The sequence below is a fragment of the Stegastes partitus genome, unplaced genomic scaffold, assembly GCF_000690725.1.
Source record: "Stegastes partitus isolate 25-593 unplaced genomic scaffold, Stegastes_partitus-1.0.2 Scaffold8, whole genome shotgun sequence".
NCBI lineage: Eukaryota > Metazoa > Chordata > Actinopteri > Pomacentridae > Stegastes > Stegastes partitus.
Window position 1 is genome coordinate 1,681,466 of NW_007577739.1, and position 22,560 is coordinate 1,704,025.

General features: G+C 42.6%; 2 protein-coding genes across 2 annotated transcripts; one reads left to right on the top strand and one right to left on the bottom strand.

Moving 5' to 3' along the window:
• The first annotated feature begins 157 nt into the window (after positions 1-157).
• tdrd9 (tudor domain containing 9) lies at positions 158-22,016 on the top strand. The gene is made up of 35 exons (XM_008283787.1): positions 158-285; positions 5,617-5,699; positions 5,829-5,896; positions 6,429-6,650; positions 7,700-7,822; positions 8,133-8,213; positions 8,285-8,449; positions 8,538-8,641; positions 8,747-8,866; positions 9,084-9,168; positions 9,245-9,302; positions 9,394-9,498; positions 9,580-9,677; positions 9,767-9,898; positions 10,445-10,607; positions 10,762-10,825; positions 11,317-11,380; positions 11,461-11,505; positions 12,819-12,872; positions 13,411-13,527; positions 13,673-13,780; positions 14,461-14,561; positions 14,652-14,822; positions 14,917-15,028; positions 15,157-15,372; positions 16,728-16,817; positions 16,900-17,157; positions 17,780-17,947; positions 19,900-19,961; positions 20,046-20,155; positions 20,374-20,470; positions 20,555-20,693; positions 21,556-21,674; positions 21,765-21,837; positions 21,918-22,016. Exons 1-35 carry the CDS (start codon positions 158-160, stop codon positions 22,014-22,016), a joined length of 4,002 nt encoding a protein of 1,333 aa, XP_008282009.1.
• rd3l (RD3 like) lies at positions 2,022-3,347 on the bottom strand. The gene is made up of 2 exons (XM_008283774.1): positions 3,034-3,347; positions 2,022-2,394 (listed from the first exon to the last, which is right to left on the bottom strand). Exons 1-2 carry the CDS (start codon positions 3,345-3,347, stop codon positions 2,031-2,033), a joined length of 678 nt encoding a protein of 225 aa, XP_008281996.1. The 3' UTR covers positions 2,022-2,030.
• Positions 22,017-22,560: the final 544 nt, after the last annotated feature.

Consider the following 22,560-nt stretch of genomic DNA (forward strand, 5'->3'; position numbering starts at 1 on the left):
CCAGGCTGGGTGTTCTAGCAGCCGTTTTTTTGTAAGTTTGGTGCTACGCTGTAGTTGTAATTCTGAGTCCAACCGCTAGTGGGAGACGTAACGTCCTGCACCTGACGCCGCGGAGACACGACAGAAAGATGCAATTATTGTAATTAACACCTGCGACATGAAGAAAGCCTTCACCGCTGAGCAAATTTCGGACTGGTTCACCTCGGGGAACACGTTCGCGAACATTAAACTCACGGAAGAAGCGGCTGAAAAAAAGTCTGACCCACCGCCGTCGAAAGAGACCAGGTAAGCCCCGATCAGGGTAACGGTAAGTTAGCTGATAGCGGGCTAACGTCATGCTAGCTAGCTAGCTAGCTAAAGCTAACAGAAAAGCTAATAAACGGCCCTGAACACCCCTTAAAGTTGGTTGAACTTGTTGAATTATAGCGCGGTGCATAAATGTGTTGGAATAGCAACCTCTGTGTAGATTTAGATAACATTTAGTACATTACAGTTCTGAATTAATCTGAAAAGTCAGAATTAAATTGCCTGAGGACATCCGCCATTTTAAACGGCTGCCGCTAACGTTAGCTTCGGAGCAAATAGACCCAACCGAAAGATTTGGATGAAGTAACTCCAAAATGATTTTTTTCTTCTTCTGAACATCTCTTTTGGAAAAAAAAATCCAAATATTAAATTCTTTAGGAAAGCATACTTTTTTTTGCCTGCACTGCTATTGTATTTACAGCAAAATGACTAACTTTATTTAATTTGATTTAATTTTGGGCTCTATTTTTTATTATTATTATTATTATTATTATTCAACAGACACATCTTTGACCAGCTACTATATTATGCCACCTTGAAAAGCAGCTTTTTTTTTTTTTTTTTAATAATACAGTAAGAGAAAAGAGAGTCGACCGGTGACTTGCTGAATACTGCATGTCAGTTAGCGCCATAGCCAGACACTTGAATGTCCACAACTCCATCATTTGATTTCTACTAAGTTGTTGTAGACAGCTCTGGATAGATGAGATCCTGTCCTCTAAAATGTCTGTCAACTTCACCAGATCCTTCAGGAAGAGTTGGTCCAACATTCAATGAGCCAGTATTGACAAACTTATTATCTCTGTGTTGTTGTTATTGAGTGACTCCTGGCTGACTTGTTGTTTCTACTCTATGACACTACTCTCAATCTGCCCTTTATCATTTCCAGTACAGTGCATGATTTGGTTGTTTAAATGTGTCCAAATGTTTATTCTATCTTTCTCTGCAAAGCTTTAAGATAAAAATTAAGTACTCAAAGTGAAATATAGGGCTCAAAAACACCTAAATCAACCAATCAAGCACACATGTAATTTTTCTTTGCAAATGCAGAATGTGATATTTTCCCCAGGTAGCTAACACTCCCAAATTCCCCTCAATAAATGAGCACAGCAGACCCGACTTTCATTTCAAGTTACACAATTTGCCAAAAACAGTTGTTGCTTGTTTTGGAGAGCTTGTGGATTCACAGGATGATCAACAACATAGATTTTAAAAAAAGAAAGAAAGAAAAAACGTCATAAAAGATACTGCACAATTTATGTTATTTTCCCCTAATCTCTGTGTTTTTATTGTTAAATATTTTACAGTCTTTCCTCATTATACTACACTTATTTGCATTTTCAGCTTGTCATGAGCTGTGACAAGTAAGCGTCATTTTTTATTTGGAGTCAAAAAAAACCCAAAAATATTCTGTGCTTTTTGTTATGAAGTCACTCCAACTAGCTAACAGCAGGCCTTTTAAAGTACATCCCCAGCTGTTCAAAATCTAACTGAGGTTTGTAATCAGGACTACGTAGACCACTCACTCCGTAAAATAGGATTATGAAGAGCAGGCAAAATAGAGGTATTGCAATGAAACATCTGAGCACATTTACAAAATAGCCTAATGGCATTTTCACAAGACATCTAGAACTAATGCAGGCAATGCCATATTGTCTCCATGCTGTGGATGTGATAGCAGTTCCTCCCCTGTGTGAAACACAAGACCACAGATGTGTGTTCGCTCACAGTGTAGTGCTGTACGCCGCTTTGGGCCTGAGAGGCGTTGGATAGTAATATGGAAGGTCCCAGTCTCTGGTGGCTGTGAATGAGCTGGAATGTCGCATGGCCCGATCCACGTAGGCAGAGACTGTCGGGATCTCTTCCCTCGGGTGGTCTCCACAGTTGGGGACCGTCGGCGTGACAAAGCCCTGCTTCATTTTGTAACGGCTGGTCCAAGCTTCCATTGGTCGGAACTGTGCCGGCTGCACTGAGACGTCGTGCTCTTCACCGTATTCCTTCTGGTTCAGGAAGTCCCTCAGTACCTGCTTGAAGACAGACGCCAGCTCCCAGGGTCTTATGTTGTTAGTCGCAAGCACCTCACGAAACCTGTGGAAGGGTGCACCATTTTTGTTAATGAAACACTTGGTGAAGAGACGAGGATTTTCATAAGCACAGTGTCACCTTACCACAAATCAGGCTGCAGTTAGCAATGTTTGTATATTTCACCCCTTCACAAAATGTTAGAGCGTCAGCTGTTGCTTGTCTCGTAGGTTCAAGAATGACAGATCTGGGACAACAGCACAGGTTTTTGAAAATAGTACAAATATTCTAACACATTTTCTGAATGTTATTCTTTGGTTATGTGATTATGTAAGCACATAGTAGTGACCCAGTAGTCAGTTTTATGGGAGATAAGTAAGTAGGTCACAGTGCTCAACCGTGTCTAACAAGTGTTCAGCCTTATTTCCATACTGGCTAATGGAGACGATGAGTGGAAACCCCGTCAGTCTGGCTTCACTCAGCCTTACAGGGCGTCCTTCACCTTCACATGTTAACACCCTACATCGCCTGCGCCTGTGACAATAACACATAATGGCTTTCTTGGCAGCTTGCCCTGCCTCCCTTCCCCTTTGGGTCTTCTCTGCTTTGCCTGCTGTCAGGCCTAGTGTTGATTCAGTAGCAGCAAGCCACTGTTGACAGCATACTAATGTGAGGACAGAGCAGGGTATGAGTGCTACCAAACACCTGGAGAGGACGGTGGCTGCGTGGATGGGTGGGATCTGAGCACACAGGAACTCCAGCTGGTGTAGCTCCGATGAGGGGATGAGGGTCCGTAACCTGGGGTACTTCTGAAACCAGTGGAGACCCAGGGCACTGTGGGCTAGCCTGTGCTCACGCTCCAGTTCTCTCGCCAGCCGCTCGCGTTCTTCCACATGCCACAGGAGCTCTGTGATCAGCATGCGGCTGGGTACAACCCCCGAGCTTTTCAGAGATGGTGTCGTATCCTGAGCCTGCTCTCTCGTCTCATGCGACCATTTCATCCAGCTGAACAGAGGCATGGCTCTCACAGCACACGGTCCCTGGAAACTGAAGGAACATGAGAATTATTTGTTATTCTGGTTCAAAAAGCTGTGACCTTCACAACATAACAGCACAGTTTGAACGCATTTGCATGTGCAGGAATATCTGTTGCTTCAAAGTAGTGCTCGTTGTGCCTGGAAGTTGCAAATATGCATGACAGGATGGAATTAGACGGCATCAGGAGTATCAGTATGTATGCAAATATGTTGTATGTAGTGGCCTTTGAGGGGTGACTGCACATGCGAGTAAGCATCATCAGTGATGGTGATCCTACTAAATAAATCCACTTTGTAAGGAGCTGCAAAAGTCCAGCAGAATAAAAAATATCTAACACAAGCATACGCGTTATGTTGGAAAAGCTTTAGAAGTAATTGAAGCGTTTCTGCCGGTGATGTTCTGAACTCGTACTGACATGGGGTCACTTTTACAGCTTGAAGGAGATTTGAGTGATAAAATTGTTAAAATAGGATAACATTGATTCTATACCTGCGTAGCCCTTTAATAACCTCAATCTTAGGTTGACAGTGAAAAATGATCACCCTCTAACCAGGCCGACCTCTGCTCTCTGCCTGATGGCTGCTCTGATTGCTGTCATTTGAAGTCAAACTTAGTGAAGGATGGAGTCTCACATGTGTGTGTTTGGCTCTTTTCTCAAGCTGATGGATCCGGCACAGCCTCCACCTGGGATTCAGATATATTACAGCGCCTGCAGGGTCAGAGGTCAGCCTGACAGACTACAAACTGTATGTGTGGTTTTGCAAGGTTGAAAGACGTTTTTCAGACATCTGTATCGATTCCTGTTCTCCAAAACATATCAGGTATATGAACTGTAAGTCCTCATGCATGTGCAGGAAGGAATCATCACATTAACGTCTGACTGCAAATTGAAAGCAAAGATCTGTACTTACAGGTGAAAACTGCAGCGCTGACACTTTAAAGAGCTGTTTAGAAATTGCACAAAGACGATCTTTTCACAGAACACAGCCTCCAGCTTCTTGTCTCCATGGGTCAGTGTATGTAGACTCCACTCAGCGCTGACCACGTCCCTTGGTGTCCAGTGCCAGATTTCGGCAGCAGTCCTCCCCTGGCTTGGTCGTTCCAAATGTTTTCTGCTATGTCTTGTAGTTATTGTCCTGTCCTCCCACTTCTCCTGTCATGCAGAGTTTTTCCAGGAGAGTTAGTCACACACTGATAACTGACTAAGAGCTGTCACCTCTCCTTTCACCCCACTCCTCTCCGTGCAGTCTGCAGCTTTGTCGTAAGGTCAGCTGCTTTGTAGCTCGCACGAAATGTGTGCATTGGAGAGAAAGAGAGAGGACGAGAGTGCATGTGTGCGCACAAGCCGTGGGTGTGTTGCATTGGAGCTCCTCTTAGTACTGTCAGGGTTTGTGTCTGTTGTTTGGATAAAATCCTCCCCTCACTGAGAGAGTGCTGGGGGCGCACATCTGGGAATGCTCCTCAGGCTGCAGCGCTGTGGGCCTGGTTTAGCTGACCAGCGGGAAAGTCAAGCGGACGCAGACGGTCTGAGCGAAGTCAGAAATGAATATTATTGAGATGCTTTTATTTTCACTAAACGGAACGTTTGAAGTTTGCTTTTAACGATAACCTCCGTGTCTGTTTACATTAGCATTCGTGTTTTTGTAAGTGATTTTAAAAACACCTTAATTTCTGAGCGTTTCGATATTTTTGGTCTAAATGCTGCAATACCCAGCATTAGTCCCAACAGACGTAGCTCAGGAGGTGATACCTGATGAATTCTAGTACTACAGCTGCTGTTTTAACCAGGAGACTTGATTAAAACTGCTAAATATTTGTTCAATTTGTGTAAAGCTTTTCCTCTAAGTTACTTCACCAGTGTACGTAACTGAATGTTAATTCAAATTGTATGTGCTAATTGCATTTGTTTCCTGTGGCAGTACTCTATGGGGCATGGCAGCTGTGCTTTGTGAGATTAAACTAGCAGGTTTAAGCCAAGCCACTCTTCCACTTCATTGAGCACTTCTTATGGTCACATAGATAAAAAAGAAGTAAACTCTAATTAATTGTCTGTGTAAAAACTTCGACAAAATGGCTGAAATTTCATAGTTTCCGCACACTAACTTATTTTTTGTTTACAATATTAAATCGCTTAGCACGGCTTTCCTTTTTGTCCTGACTTGCTCCCTCCAGGCTGTGCCACTTCAGGCTCTAAATTAAATTTGTTAACTCAAAAAGCTACTGTTTAAAATAGCGTTTATTTTGTTTCAGTCCAGCAGAAGTTCTCGATGAGGACAGAGTGAAAAATGTCAGCTCTGATGGAGGGAGATTCCAAAAACCAGAACCACCACGGCGTGAGTATTGGACTTTGTTTGAGTGTTTTTCTAACCTTCACTTTAATTACGTTGTTCTGTATCAGAAATCTAATTTATGCCCAAGTTGGTTTTCAACTGTACCTTGTGCATTCATTTCTGCATCTGTAGGTACAGCTCCTCCTCCACTTGCCAGCTACGAGTATCCAACCTTGCCCATAACCAAAAACAGACAGGAGGTAAGATGCAGTGTCCGTATACTACATCCACCGTACCACACAGCCTGAAGCTTTTATAGTGCACTCTCATTTTCCAAGAGTTCTTTTTCTTTTGGTCATTTGAAGTTCTCCTGAAATTGTCATTATATCCTCAGGACACTGGAGCACTTAAGCTTTTACGGTTTGCTCAAGATGAACATGAAGTTGTTTCTTTTTTTTGATGCTGCAGGATAAAAGCTAACTTTAAGTTCACCAGTCCAGTATTTTGTGTTGACTACTACAGAGCGGTGTGTGTATATTTTAGGAGCTTGTGCTGTCAGTTAAGCTGCACTTTCTTAATGCAGATTATAAAGTCTCAACCTCCTATCATAAATCAGCTTAGCACATCCATCTGCTCTACCATTTCATAACTTATTTTTAAATTTCCCTTTTATTTCAGTGATATGGGACAGTGGCCACATGGAATCTCCCTTTTTGTTCACTGTTTTAACCGTACACATGACTGTTTGTGTTTCTGTTTTGTGTGTGTGTGTGTGTGTGTCTCTGCTTCCAGCTCGTTTCTCTCATAGAAAACAACTCTGTAGTGATCATTCGTGGAGCCACAGGCAGTGGCAAGACCACCCAGCTGCCACAGTACATCCTGGACCATTACAATGAGAAAAATACCACATGCAACATTGTGGTCACCCAACCACGCAAAATCGGAGCCACTAGTATTGCTCGATGGGTCGCCACACAGCGGAAGTGCACCCTGGGTAGTCTGGTGGGATATCAGGTTGGTGCATTGAGACCAGATGACATTTTTATTTTTTTTTGTGCAGTATAGATGGGTTTGCACATATGTCCTTCCCAAATATTTCTTTTTGTTTTTAAATTATAAGGGTATAAAAAACAGGAGACCCTTTGGAGAATTCAGGCAGCAGCAGTTCCATAGTTCCAATATATTGACCGACCTGTTGTGGTTCACAGGCTGCGCAAAGAGCATTCATTGCATCTCTCTCACATCTTAGAAAGAGTATTTGTATGCATGTGTCAACAAGCTCTTGTGTGCTTTGTTGCTAGGATTTCTGGCTGTGTTGTGCAGAGCTCTGAAACAGTGCGTCTAATAATAACTGTTGTCTCCTCCGCTTGGTGCAGAGTTAAGGATGATGTCACTGACAGTGGGAGCAATGATAAACAGTCGATGTTAGTAGGAGATATAATTCTTATGCAACAAAACCTCAACATTATGGTTTGATTGCTGTACTTAGGAGACGCTTGTTAATGTCGTCTTTACCGCAAGTTAAGTTACGTTTGGTTTGTGAAGACCTGGCAGTCCTGCAACTGGAAAGTTTTTTTCAGTTTTTTTTTTTAGACATAGATTGAAGATTGATTTTTTTCCAAGTTCACTGATATTGTTTTTTCAGCACTCAGTGGAGCTCAAGGAGTCTGTGCTGCGCTGTAATGCAATAAAACTATGCAAACCCCCCAAAAGTATTTATCACCATGGCAAGGAAACCAAAACATGGAGGGCATGCAAAGGGCATCTCCCAGGGAGACAAAATGGTGATGAAAAGCATTATCTGTGAGCGGATATTTGCAGAAGACATTCTTAGCAAAAGCTTGTGAATTAAATCAGCAACAAGAAACAAACAAACGGACGTCTTCCACGGATGAATTTTAGTTTCTGTCATGCAGGAGCCTTCACAGACATAAAACTGCTTAGCTGACTTCTCATCGAACAGTGGACAAATAAACCAAGTTCCTAATGAGTGTGGAGAAGTATAAGTACGTGTTGAACTAACTGACTGGTTAATGATGCAACTCTGTGTGCTTGTGCTTCAGGTCGGGCTGGAGAAGATGGCTACCGAACATACCCAGCTGATCTATATGACCACAGGAGTGCTGCTGCAGAAACTGGTTTCAGCCAAATGCCTGACAGAGTACTCCCACATTTTCATAGATGAGGTGCACAAACATCACACATCTCATTTTTCATATACATGTTTGTTTCTCTATGAGCTTGTGTCTAAAAATGGAAATAATGAAGCTATTTTGTTCAGATCTTAATTTTTTATTTTGTCTTGCAAAGTTCCTTCAAGTGCGTCACATTGTGTTTTATTGTTGTTGTTTCTACTATTTCTACTGTTATTGTCTGTGCTTCATAGTTTTGCTCTGATTTAATCCATATCTTTGCTGCTACAGGTGTGCATTTTCAAGTTTAATTTAATCAATGAATCTTGTATATTCCAAATTATTCACGCTGCCTTTTCCTAAGGTTCATGAGCGCACAGAGGAGATGGACTTTCTCCTGCTGATTTTGCGAAAACTCCTTCATTTCAACTCTTACCATGTCAAGGTAAACGTTAGATCAAATACACATATCTGCATTGATCATCACTTAAGTTCAACCAAGATTTTCTTTTTCAGATAATCCTCATGTCGGCCACCATTAACTGCAGACAGTTTGCCGAGTACTTTGGCACACCGGTTCGCGACAGAATGAACCCTGCCTATGTGTTTGAAGTGGAGGGGGCACCCTACGCCATTGAGGAGTTTTACCTGGATGACCTCCACAGCCTGTTTTCATACCGGGTAAAGACATGGCCGTAAATGGCTGCAGACGCCACTGACCTCTCTCTGTTGAAGCCAGATGTGAGACTTTTTTGTGTGTCTTTACCAGGTTGAGGCGCCTCATCCAGATGACCCCCACATCACGCCGGAGATGTACAATTTTGCCATCAGTCTCATTCAGAGCTTTGATGAAATGGAGGGCAAAGATCCCGGGTGAGGCACGCCGTATTTTGGAACTTTGCTGCTTAAAAGTGCAAATAGCCAGATGCATAATTGTGCGATCTGTTTGTGTTTATACGTGTGTTTGTGTGTGAGTAGCAAAGTGGAAAAAGAGGGTGGTGTGACTGTGTCAGAGAGAGGCAGCGTTTTGGTTTTCCTTCCTGGCATGCACGAAATCAGTTACATGCGGGAGGCCTTGACCAAGCTGGTACACAAACGGTGAGCCTTTGAATTTAATGTTGTTTGGCCACAGTGGCAGCCTCTTTTAATTTTAAAACCAGAGGTCATACTCTTGTTTTGTTAGTGAGCAAACTGTTGCGCACATTTAAAGTAGCTCAAGCACCAGGACTTTATTGACGAGTTTAATGTGTTACCTTTTTTATTTCTGATACATGCTGACATGTTGTTTTTCTCTGGATGTGCTGCTGCTGCTCAGATTGCAGGTTTATCCTCTCCACTCTGCGGTGACTCTGGAGGAGCAGAACGGTGTGTTCCTGTTCCCTGTCCCTGGATACAGGAAGGTAAAAAAAACTATTGATCTTATTCTGCCATATCCTGTCACTACCCGCTATGCTGATCATGTCTTTACCTTCTCAGGTGATACTTTCAACCAACATCGCAGAAAGTTCGGTGACTGTTCCAGACGTCAAATACGGTGAATCTTTATGTCAGCTTTTTTATTTTTGGTTTATTGTTAACCTGATTTTTAAAATATCTTAATTGCTGTTGGTGCTCTTATACCACAGTGATTGACTTCTGCCTGGTTCGCCACCTGGTCTGCGACCAAGACACTAATTATCAGTCACTGCGTCTCACCTGGGCATCCAAAACCAACTGCAACCAGCGCAGAGGTACAGAACAGAACTTCAACTGCAAAGCATAAATATCTGTTCACTTTTGTTCTCTCACACTCAACATCCTTTCGCTGTTAGGCAGGGCAGGGCGAGTGTCTAAGGGCTACTGTTACCGTCTTGTTACCAAAGAGTTCTGGAGGAATGAAATGCCAGACCACATGATTCCTGAGATGCTGGTAAGGGAATGCACTGATGCCCAGATATCTGTCTGATATTTAACGCTGTTTGGACCCAAGCTTTTACAGCCTGTTTTCCTTCTCCTCAGCTTGCTCCCCTGGCTACCATCTTGTTGAAGGTGAAGCTACTGGACATGGGAGATCCTCGCTCCCTCCTCTCCACAGCGCTCTCGCCCCCCAACCTGTGCGACATAGTTAAGACTGTGCTGCAACTCAAAGAGGTCTGTAAAAAGAGTGCAGATTGGTGATTCTTTTCTGTGAGAGCCATTAATGTCTAGTCAAGTGCATCTGCATGATTGTTATGTATTCGGGCAGGCAGCTGACCACCCAGCTCTGTCACAGAGCATTAGACAGTACAGTTCCCTGACAGGAGCTTTGCGTCAGCCAGCGTTAGCATTGTCAGGTTCGTTGGGTGAGAGCACAATTTCCCAAAGTTGTGCTCTAATGTGTTTGTGTGTTTTGCTGAGGAAAAGAAGTCTTTCTATCACTGAGATAACGTTTAATTAAAACATCTTTGAAAATATTGTTTTTTAACCCAGTCTTTCAGAACAAAGTGCGTTACAGAAATATGAAATGCTGTCTTTCAAAGGCCATCAAGAAACAGTTTTTCTTACAAAACAGTAAAACAAAAAAGTATGTATATGTGTACATGTATACTTTTTCTAAATGTTAAAATGTTAAAAGCTGAGCTGTGTTTGGATTCCAGATGTTAATTATTGCAGTGAAATGAGCACGTTGTCTTGACAGCTGGATGTATCACTCTCCAGATGGGTGCGCTGTCAGTGAAAAGTGATAAGAGAGGTCAAAATGAGGACGGAGAGCTGACGTTCCTGGGCCGAGTGCTGGCCCATTTGCCTGTGGACCTGTACCTCGGGAAGATGATTGCCATGGGCCACGTCTTTGGCTGTCTGAACGAATGCCTCATCTTAGGTCAGTCTGTCATTATGCTGCTGGAATTAACCGACTACTCCTGTCTGTAGTTGTAGAGACATCACTTGGCCAACAAATCGGTAATGAATGCGCTCTAGGAAGCGTATTTGTTTTGGTGAGCGATTGTTTGCACAACAGCCTCTCTCATCCTCAGCTGCTTCGCTCTCGCTGAAGAATTTCTTCGCCATACCATTCATGCAGCAGCTTGCTGGCCACAGGTGAGTCACATCCAGCACTTTCAGATTTACTCACTCTTGGTTGTCAGTAAAAATATTTTGTTGTGTGGCATGACTTATTTGGACATTAGGTTGTCTTGTCACTCGACAGACTCCAGACCTCTGTTTTGACTCACTTTTACATCTTTAGTCCCATCATAGTGACGTGCAGCTGAAGTAGTAGAAAGCAAATGGTCACAGTCCAAACATTTTGCTTTACTCGGTAGACACAAAAAATATTGAAAAACCAAGAAATGTAACAGTCATTAAAGCGTCTCTGCCACTCCATGTCCACTGTTCTCCTTAAACCTCCTCCCTGTCAGATATTTTTTTTTACTTTTGCAAATGTAAGAATGAGTATTTTTTCTGACAGTGTAGAAATGTACAAGGGTCAAGCTGCAAACTCTGATATGTTTTCATCAAGCCACAAGCAAATATAGGTTCTGTGTATTTTATGCTTTTTTCGATGCACTGAGCAACACTTGTGTTTCCAGGAGCAAGCTTGCTTTCGCCCACGGCACACCAAGTGATGCCATAGCTTTTGTCAATGCCTTCAAGGTAATGATGCCAAGTCAACAGCAAGTTGTGGTGTCCTATGCATTTATTTAAAACCATTTCCTATTGTTTTTTACTGATAGGCATGGTACTCATCCAAAAAGAAAGGGCAGCTGAGACATCCAAAGGTAAACAATGACACAGTTATTTGCTGGAAACCTACTCGTGTACAGCTGAAACGCTTTTTGAAATCTGTATCCAGAACACAATCAGGCAGACCAAAAGGTAGAAAAACAGTTTTATCACAGATGCAGAAGTTGTTAATAACAGAAAGTGAGACTCCAGTCAGGAAAAGTCTGGTCCAAAGAAGGCTATCGAGTGGTCTAGTGACGAGAAGCGTCTATAAACTACCTCCTGCCAAACCCTTGCATTTCGAAGCATTTCACAGTAGATGATTAAAAAAAAAAAAAAAAAAACAAGACACAAATGATATTACAGTGTATCACACCTACGGTGAAACGAGGTGGTGAGAATGTTCATGTCTGGGTCAGGGGCATCGATTTGGACACCTGCACCAAATCAGCGCCACCCTGACCGAGGAGAAGTAGCTGTCTATTCTCAAGAAGACGGCTTGTATCTTCTGTGGAGAAGAATCCATACTGCCAAAGGATGATGAGTCCAAACACACTTCAAAGCTTTAAGGAAGTACTTAAACTACTTTAAGACCAAAGACTGCAGCCTGTTAAGGATTTTTTTCCCAGTCAACTGACCTCAACCATGAATATTTATGAAGCACTTGAAGGCTGAGAGAGCGAAGCAGGAAGCTCTTTGGAACACTGTCAGATCATGCTGGGATCACATGGCTTATTAGGTTTTGCACAAACTTGTGGAGTAGTGCAGCTGCAGTTGACTTGGTCTGAATCATGGGAGGGCTATTCCAAAAGCTACACCTTGCATATGATTATTAAGCAAGTTTTGAAGCTTGCTTTGGATCGTTGTTGTGCTGTAGAAGCTGCCCTCTTGTCAGTGTCACTTGTTCTGCTGCCTGCATGACATTTGCATGGAATTCCTTCTTCCCATCTGTCTTTACAGTCTTTGCTGTGGCTGCCACGCTGCCCCAAAGCAGAATCTTTACCATGTTAAACACGTTAGAAACTCAACAGTTCCCATTAGCTGCTGCTTGTTAGGGATGTTTTTGTAGCCTTCTCCTGCTTTGTATGCATCAGCTTGCTTAGTTTTTTTTAAACTAGAAGAACCCATGGTTATTACTGTGACATCGCTGACAATACCTCATAACAAGTGTTGACCTCTCTTGAAAATCCTTACAAGTTAGTGAAATTCTAAAACTGTCAGTTCATGAAAGACAAACTACTTCTCTGCTAACAGTGCATTTGAAAACTTTGAAATAAGGAAATTGTAATGACTGCAGCTCTCTGCTCTTTTGTCTATTTTTAATGAACGGTAAAATGCTTTTGTATTTGCTTCATTTTTTTTCTCTTAGGATGAGCTGGACTGGGGAAAAGAGAACTTCATTCAGATCAAGAGGATGAGGGAGGTGCAGAGATCATCCTAAGAGCTTATGGAGACTCATTACTTGAGTTAAACATGGCCTAAGTCATGCCGTGAACAACAAGCTTTAAAGGATAATTCTGGTTTATTTTAGTCTGCCACAAATTCAATTTATGTGTCTGTTGTGGCTCTATGGGTCTTGCTAAATTTTCACTGTCCATTTCTATTGTAGAGATTCATGGAGAGAGTTTCACAAAACAATGTGCAGTGTGTATACCAGTTAGCATGAATGATAGAGCCATTGATGGACAATTCTGCAGGTTAAAATAAACTGAAATTAGCGTTTTAATTATATGTCAGTGTATTAATATCATATTCAGAATTCAGAACAGTTGCTCCTCTAGCTAGCCAGTCATGATGTTAAGTTTAGGTAAATCACTGGCGTTTTACAAAAAAACTCAATGCCACAGATACCCTCAATCCAATTTCAGAAAGGTGTGAGGGGGAGGAGGCTCCTAATGCTCTCCAAATATCTGACATGCAGTTTGTAGCAAAGCATAAATCCCACTGACCTCGCTGTCCAGGTAGCGGAGCTCTACGAGGACCTGAAGAAGCGCGTGGCCCAGTTCAGAATGCACGTCCCACAGGACACTCAGTCCTCAGACTACTCCAGCACACACAAGCAGAAGTTCATTCTTCAGGTTAGAGTCATAATCGGACACTGAATGATGTACATAGATACTCTCCCAGGTCCCAGTGTTGCTTTGTAGTCTCCACCTCACATCTGGTCAGTGGAGTGAGTAAGTTATTCTGCTGTTTTACAAATTACACCTCTCTCCGTTTTAGGTGGTCATCGCTGGTGCTTACTACCCCAACTACTTTGTCCAGGGTGAAATGGATGAACACCTGGCTTCCAGAGAGCTAAATGGCTTCAACCCCAGAACAACAGTGATGGTATTGCCTGCCTGTGATGTTGAGAAACTTTCTGTTTGAAATCCTTAAAATAGGAAGAGCTTTTGATTTTGCCAACTGATTCATATAAGAATATGTCAGCCAAAACATCTCATCTGTGCTCAGAGGATATTGTTGGCTTACTGTACTTCACCTAAAGATCAAATGTTTTGCTCCTTTTCAGCAGTTTTGGACATCTCACATGTTGCACGAAGTACATTTTAATTCGCAGTGGGCAGTAAGGGGGCAGGATTATACAAAGTTTGAGCTTGACAGACTATTATTTTATTTTTTAGCTATTGTAAAGCAGTTCAGTAAAATTCTTACTCGTTTGTAAAGCTGGGCGGCTGTTTAGTTATGGGGGGTAAATAAAGGTCTTTTACTTTACACCTCCAAGATTATAACGAACACAAAACACAATAGAAATGTATTTTCAACAGATAGGGACCTATATTACTACCATAACATATTAAATGTTAGGATGTTACCATCAATTAGAAACGTGTTCATAAGCAGTTAAATATTAAGGTTATTAGAATGGTTAAAATAAGGTGACGCTTGAAAATGAAGGGCTGAACCTGACGAGCTTGTCCATAAATGACCATTATTTAGAGGATAAACGAATTTGATTTAAATGACAAAATGTAATATCAGACGGCTTGTTGTTGTGTTGTTTTTTTCAGGTCAGGAATCTCCCTCCGTACAGTTTCCTGTACTACAAGCAGCTGCAGTCCATGTTCCGTCTGTGTGGGCAGGTCAAAACCATTTCCTTTGAGAACTCCAGGTAGCAGGTTCCACTTTCTCTGTACTCTGTCTGCTCTAAGCCTTGCACACTCTTTATTAGCTCACATGTAGTGTTTGTGCGTTCACTCAGAGCGTACGTGGAGTTCTACAGGACATCCCAGGACTCCGGGGTGCTGCCTGAAGTGTCTCTCGCCCTTCTTCTGAACCAAAGGAACCCTCCAATGGAGCTTTCTGTCTATCCGATTCAACAGATAGAAAGCTGTGCAGGCAACAGACACATAACTCACATGAAATATTCACGGTACGGCAGAGTTACAGAAGCCAGCTGTAGTTCTTTTCCTGTGTTAAACTTAGCAGCAAGGAGAGAATGTCTTCTTGATGTCGTTTCTGTACAGGGTGAATGTGGACCTGCAGAGCCATACTGTCTCCCCAGTGGGAGTGTTGAGCAGCACCATTGACCCAGATAGGCTGCCTCCCAATCGCCTGTTCGTGGTGAACATCACAGCGGTCAGTCCTCTGGATTTAACCTGGTCTGACAGAGCTAAATGTCATGAGATACACTGCACGAGGTTCTGACCAAGTACCTGAGTATTTTATGAATGCATCACATATCCTCTTTTAACTCTCTGCTGCAGATTTTGGAGGTGGGTCATTTCTGGGGCTTTCTAGCAGAAGAAGCCAGCCTGGAAAAGCAGCGCCATCTGACAGCAGAGATTAACATGCGCACACTGCATCCTGTGACCGTGTCGCTCTATCCCAACCTGCTGTGTCTGGCTCCTTACTCCGAAAACAGTGATCAGATTTTGTACTACCGCGCCAAGATTCTGCACGTGCGTGGCAGTGTAGTGGAGGTAAATATTGTTCACACTCAGGCCATAGTAGGGGAACATTTTCTCCACATTGTAGTTTTCACAGTAATTACAACTTATTGTCTCGAGTGTTGCTGTTTCAGGAACTGAAGCTCAATATTCACTGTGACTGTGATGGCAGATATAGACCTTTACTGGCCAGCTTTGCTATTTTTATCAGTTTTTTCTGCATTGAGTTTCTATTAAATCAGACATCTTGTTGACAAGGTGGTAAAATTGATGAAGTAACAAAATCTAGACACAGTTCTATTCTATAAATGTGTGTAAGATGGATAAATGTGGTGCCTTTCATGCATTTTCCCACAAATGAAACAGCACCCAGATGCCAGTAAAAACATTGTTTTCCACACATCAAGATATGGAAATGAACCAGAAAGCAGATGACAATGCAGAAAGAAAAGATCACAAATGTTAACATATTGTAGAGACTTAAAAGAACGTATGCACGCTCACAAGTGACTGTTTCGTATTTGACCGTCACTAAGACTTGTAGTTGTGCTAAACGTTTGTGAATTTCAGAATGTTTCTGAATAATATGACCTAAAACGTTATCAGCTTCTTGCAAAAGTCCTAAAGTAGATAAAGAGAACCTATTTAAAGATATGAGACAAAATAAGGAGAATTTGTCATTTATCTATTGTGGAAAATGATGCAAGACAACCCATCTGTGCAGGTCAGACGTATGTGAAGCTCTAGTAATCACAGTTGGATTGTCTGTGAAATTAGAGTCTGGTGTTTTCAGTCAGTAGGATTACAGTCAGGTGTGAGTGGGGCCATGTTTTGTTTACACGACCTGTTTGGACCAACAAAGATTTCTCCAAGAACAAGCTGTGTAATAGTCCTCGAGGTCACAGAGAAACCCAGAGTAACTTTTAAACAATAAAACCCTCCCTTACAGTGGCTAATGTTGATGTTTACAGCTCCATCATCAGGAGAAATCTGAACAACAATAGTGACCATTGCTGCTAAAGATCACACAAACGAACCAGAAGACTAATGGATGCATGTTTTGTGAACAGATGAAACAAAAAGTTGAATAAAAAAGCAACCTTATACCTGCTGTGAAAAACTGTGGTAATATTGTAGTTGTGATTTGTTTTTGCTGCGTCTGGCCGTGGACATCTTGTCTTTAGATTCACAATAGATTCTCCTTGTGAGGATGATGTCAGGACATCTGTCTGTGAACTGAATCTCAGAGAAAGTTAGTCATGCAGAAAGACAACAACCCCAAACACACACTAGATGCTGAAGCCAAAGGTTTTTATCACTCATAGATATGTAACATCGCACCATTTTCTTCAAAAATAAGCGAGCAAATGTTTACTGTCACTTTCCAGGTGTTCTTTTTGGACTTTGGCAACACAGCAGTGATTGCCAGCAGCAACCTCAGAGCGCTCCCATCTGACCTGCTGTCTCATCCATTCCAGGTAGCAATGCTCTAAATGGCGCTATTTCTCAGAACAGTAATCGTAAAACATACAATAACACACGCTGTGCTTCCTGTTTCAGGCTCATGAGTTCCAAGTTGCTGAATTACATCCCTCAGCCGAATCGATCATCCACGGGAACCAGTGGAGCAGCCGTGCCCGCAACCGCTTCATCACTTTGGTCAAGGGTCACTCCCTCATGGTGTGCCTGTACTCCATACTGTACGGTGTGATGCGCGTGAAGCTGTTCGTCAACGCAGAGAAAACAAACTCCAGCGTGCTGGACATACTCGTGGAGGAGGGACACGCTGTGAAGGTTGAGGAGAGTTTCGATTCTCAGGTGAAACAACAAGAAGCTGAGGTGGTCTGAAAGTGAACGGAAAGTAAATCAATAAGTCCTACCTGAAAAAGTAAATGAATGTGTCCTGTTAGTATCAGCTAGTAACAGTTATCTGCTGAGTGTCGTCGCTTTCCTCCTCCTGACAGAACATCGGCTGCTTTCCTGAACATATTCTACTTCTCTGCAGTCCAAGAGCTTTTTTATTTAAAAAAACTCCCAGCTTTGCCATAATATGTCTAAATATGCTCCTCGTGTGTGGAAATGCATCGCCACTTGTCAGTGTTTTTCACCAGTCATGGTGAGATGTTGGTAGGAGCACTTTCTGATTACAGTGAAGTGCCGATAGACAAATGTCAGGCTTCCATATGCTCCCCTTTGCCCATTCAGTATCACTTTTTATCAGAGAGATGTTGTGGTTAGATGATGGTTACTTTAGTCTCACTGAAGATTGTCTTTTGATGTTGTTGACTGTAAAGTGCTTCTGGAAATATTGACATGCAATGAGGTACAACGTGATCGGCTTTTGAAGTAAAATACCTCGGATAAGTTAGTCCAGTTATTTAAAAAAAAAAAAACGCCTCAGCAATGATGCTTGACATTGGATCTTTTCATGCTTCTGCAGCAAAGCCATGAGGTCCTGATGTCTCTGTACAAGGAGAAGAACGAAGGGACATATGTTCCCAACTCTGCCGGCAGCTCCTGGAAAGAACGCAAGAAAGAGGAGAAAGAGCTCATCGACTGCCTGCTCGCTCACTTTTCCAAGAGCAACCAGCCCTATATGACGACAAAGGTGAGACACACTGCAGGCCAAACCACAGTTTAATAGGTTTTTGAGAAGAGAAAGAATATGAAATACTGTGGGGAAAAATAAGTGTTTGATTCAATGCCGATTTTGCAAGTTTTCCCCACTTACAAAGAATGGAGAGGTCTGTCATGTTTGTCGTAGGTACGCTTCAACTGTGAGAGACGGAATCTAAAATAAAAATCCAGAAAAACACATTGTATGATTTTTAAATAATTTGCATTTTATTGCATGAAATAAGTATTTGATTCACTGCCGATTTTGCAAGTTTTCCCCACTTACAAAGAATGGAGAGGTCTGTAGTTTTAATCGTAGGTACGCTTAAACTGTGAGAGACGGAATAAAAATAAAATTGGTAAAACAAAAATCCAGAAAAACACATTGTATGATTTTTAAATAATTTGCATTTTATTGCATGAAATAAGTATTTGGTACAATAGAAAAACAGAACTTAATATCTGGTACAGAAACCTTTGTTTATGATTACAAAGGACAGATGTTTCCTGTAGCTCTGGACCAGGTTTGCACACTGCAGCAGGGGTTTGGGCCCACTCCTCCATACAGAGCTTCTCCAGATATTACAGGTTGTGGGATTGTTGTTGGGTTCAGGTCTGGAGACTGGCTAGGCTACTCCTTAGTTGCCCTGACTGTATGTTTTGGGTCATTGTCATGCTAGAAGACCCAGCCACGAACCATCTTCAGTGCTCTTACTGAGGGAATCTCACGACACATGGTCCCATCCATCCTCCCCTCAATGCGGCGCAGTCGTCCTGTCCCCTTTGCAGAAAAGCACCCCGTACGATGTTTCCACCCCCCCATGCTTCACAGTTGGGATGGTATTCTTGGGGTTGTACTCGTCCTCCTTCTTCCTCCAAACACAGCAAGTGGAGTTTAAACCAGAAAGCTTTATTTTGGTCTCATCTGACCACATGACCTTCTCCCAGGTCTCCTCTGGATCATCCAGGTGGTCACTGGCAAACTTCAGACGGGCCTGGATGTGTGCTGGCTTGAGCAGGGGGACCTTGTGTGCGCTGCAGGATTTAATCCATGACGGCATAGTGTGTTACTGATGGTAGCCTTTGAGAATGTAGTCCCAGCCATCTCCAGGTCATTGACCAGGTCCTCCCGTGTAGTTCTGGACTGATCCCTCACCTTTGTCATGATCATTGTTACCCCACGAAGCGAGATCTTGCATGGAGCCCCAGACAGAGGAAGACTGACAGTCATCTTAAGTTTCTTCCAGCCTTGTGCAGGTCTACAGTCTTGTCCCGGGTATCCTTAGACAACTCTTTGGTGTTGGAGTCTGATTGATTGAGTGTGTGGACAGGTGTCTTTTATACAGGTAACGAGTTCAGACAGGTGCAAATAATACAGGTAACGAGTGGAGAACAGGAGGGCTTCTTGAAAAAAAGCTAGCAGGACTGTGAGAGCCAGAATTCTATCGTACCTACGATAAAAACTACAGACCTCCATTCTTTGTGAGAATACTTGCAAAATCAGCAGTGTATCTAATACTTATCTTCCCCACTTTACAAGTAATCTGTTAGTCCGTACCACTTTTAAAAGCTTTGTCAAAATATTATTTTTAAATGTGGAGAAGAGTAACACAGATTAACATCAGGAAAAGAAATAAAATCAGAAAACGAAGGTACGAGGATGAGTTTCGGGCATGTATTTAAAATTCAATACTGATGTTGAATGTCTGAGATGCTGTATGATGACATCACCTTTTTTACCGTGTGTTGCCATCGGTTTGTCCAGGAGATGGAGCTGTTTCAGTGACTCAGTTCATGTGCTTGTGTTCATTCTGAGACACACCCATTCAGCGTGATAACCAGAACAATGACGAGAGGGTGACCACAGCTCTGAATCACAGTAATCAGTGTATGCATGAATGTATCGCGTGATGTCTGATTGCCGGCTTCCCTCTGACACTATAGGTTGGTCTGCATGGACCGAATAGTCCTCACAAGATAAGCTTCCACAGCGTGAGCCACCACAAGTAAGCCTTACATACACCAAAACTAGATTAAACTTGCACATCTCCTTCCTCTTCTTCGTTGATGATGAGTGTGTCTTCCTGCAGGACTGTGTTTATAGACCGATCCAGCATCAACGCCTTTGTCCTGAATGAAAACCCTCATTACAAACATCAGAGAATGCTGGTGGCCGGGAATGTGTCAGTGAACTGCACAGGTACCAGACTGGCCAAATGTCGTCTTGAATATATGCATTAAATCTCCACTAATCTTATTTTTATATCGAGTAGTTTCTTTTATATCGCCGCTGTATATTTATAATGTGAAAGGTGTTGTTGAAGTGATGAACACACACAGAAGTTTTTAATATGTTGGCCATATTATAAAATATAGACCAAATCAATTATGCTTATTAAGGGTGTGTTTGTCTTGCAGGTACACGCATTCTGCTGAGAGACACCACCCTCCTGCCAGACATCCCTGGACTGCCTGCCCTTATCACTATGCTCTTCACTCCTGTCATGGAGTTACGGTCAGTTATACGCACAGCTCTGCCGCACCCAAATGTACAAAAACTCATGTCAATATTCATGCTCTTTTTTTAAAAAAATTTTAGCACTAACGAAGAGCGGACCTGCTACACTGGTGCCCTCTGTGGCCTGGGCTGCAACAGTCAAACACAAGAGACCATCCTACCCGAGCATGACATTGAACTGGCCTTCGACGTCAAGTTTGACGTTGAGGACGTCACTGAGGTAACGTCAGAGAGGCAGCTACACAGATGTGTTGTGATGGACCGCAGTGTTAAAGTAGGAAGGTCCAAAGATGAACTTTTCCCTGGATCCTTTGCCTCTCACTGCTGATTATTGGTGATCACCTGGTGGTTCATGTAATATCTCCTCACTGTCACATCCTTGGGACTTTAGAATTCTAGTCGTCTCCAAAATACACAGTTTAAAGTGGCAATGGACGACTTTTTTGTTTTCACCATGACACCATTAGCATGTAGACTGATTACTCACAAACCTTGCTGTCACTTTGTAAGTCTTTGTGCAACTGGGTAGGAAATCTTCAGGGAAAATGAAGGCTTGATTCGCAGCGCAAAGAACAACCAGAATAAATGTGGAGAATCCACTCAGCAAAAAAACAAGAGAGAGATCAGGAAGTAAAAAAAGTACCTACAACCAGGTGTTTTACTCTCAATTTATTACGGCACCAAGATCAGTGTTTCTATTTCAAACTGAGATTCTTAAATTTGTTTCTTGCTCTGGACAGCAGCCAGAAAACAACCCATGAGCTTCTTTCTTATTTCCTAACCGATGTGGATCTTTCTCAGTCCTTGGCAGCTGTGAGATTCTGAGGATGACAGAAAGTTGTGCGGTCTTTGAGACCATGGCCCCAGCTGTAATACCACGTTGAAACTAGCATCTATATCTCAACAGCTAATCACACATGCACAAAATAAAACTGATAATAACTGCAACAGACTCCAGATCATGTTGTTCCTCATGGTATTGACAGGGTTGTGCCAATGGCAGAAATACTTTAGTCCCAGTTGAACATGGTACAGCACTCCCTCCTGTCTATCAGTCAGTAAATTTTGTGTTTTCTTTTTAGATAAATGCATTGCGTATGGCTATAAACCACATGCTGTCTGAAGGGCCCAACAGAGCTCTGCATCTGGGACCAGACAGGATCAGTCACCTGCAGGAAGACTGTCAGGATCGCCTCACCAGGTCACACTCGCACACCCACAGGAATCAGCAAGAAGGGGGGATTTTCTAGTGATGCGATCCTTAACATGTGCTTCATATTGTGTGACGCAGACTCTTCACAAAGTCTCCGCCAAGGGAAGGCGTCACTCCAGTGTACTATGGAAAACCGGGGAAGTGGAACCAGGTACGATACTGATTACAGCCTCTTCCTTTGGTCAAAGCACATTTCAGTTCTCTGTCTAAAAGCATGTGTTGGACGTGTAGGTGGATCCTTCTCTGAGGATGGACATCGTGGAGCCTGGAGGTGGAAACAACAAAGGTGCTCTCTTCCAGCTACATCCTGTCACTCTCCTCAACAGCTAAACAGACAATCCTCATATTAAGAGTTGAAATGGAACTTGTTCTAATGTTGTTCTTTGAGCAGTTCTCTTACATTTGTGTTGGGGGGGGGTGTGTATATTTTTTAAGTTCAAGTGGGACTGTAGCTTTCAGCTGCACAGTCAAATATTCAGTCCTTTCTTTGTTAGATCTCACTGGAGTGTAGTCCCCTGTTTAACGTGCTGCTGTTAATGAGGCCTCTAAAGTTCATTGATGAGATTCATCCAGTCTACCTTCGTTGTAACAGTGTTTCAGCAGTAGGCCATTAAAAATAGTTGTCTGCAACAGATGAGGCTTGTCAGTCTTCAAATACGGTCTCATTGTGACCCAAGTGACCCAAGAGTCAAGTTAAATTTGTCCCCACAAACACACACACTCACACACACACACACTCTCACACACACACACACACACACACACACACACTAAACTCTTACTATGAGAGGTGTGTCAGTGCCAGAATGCATTGGCTTATATTTATAGCTCACCATTCCAAGTGTCCCATCTAAGGTGTTATCACCTCAAACTT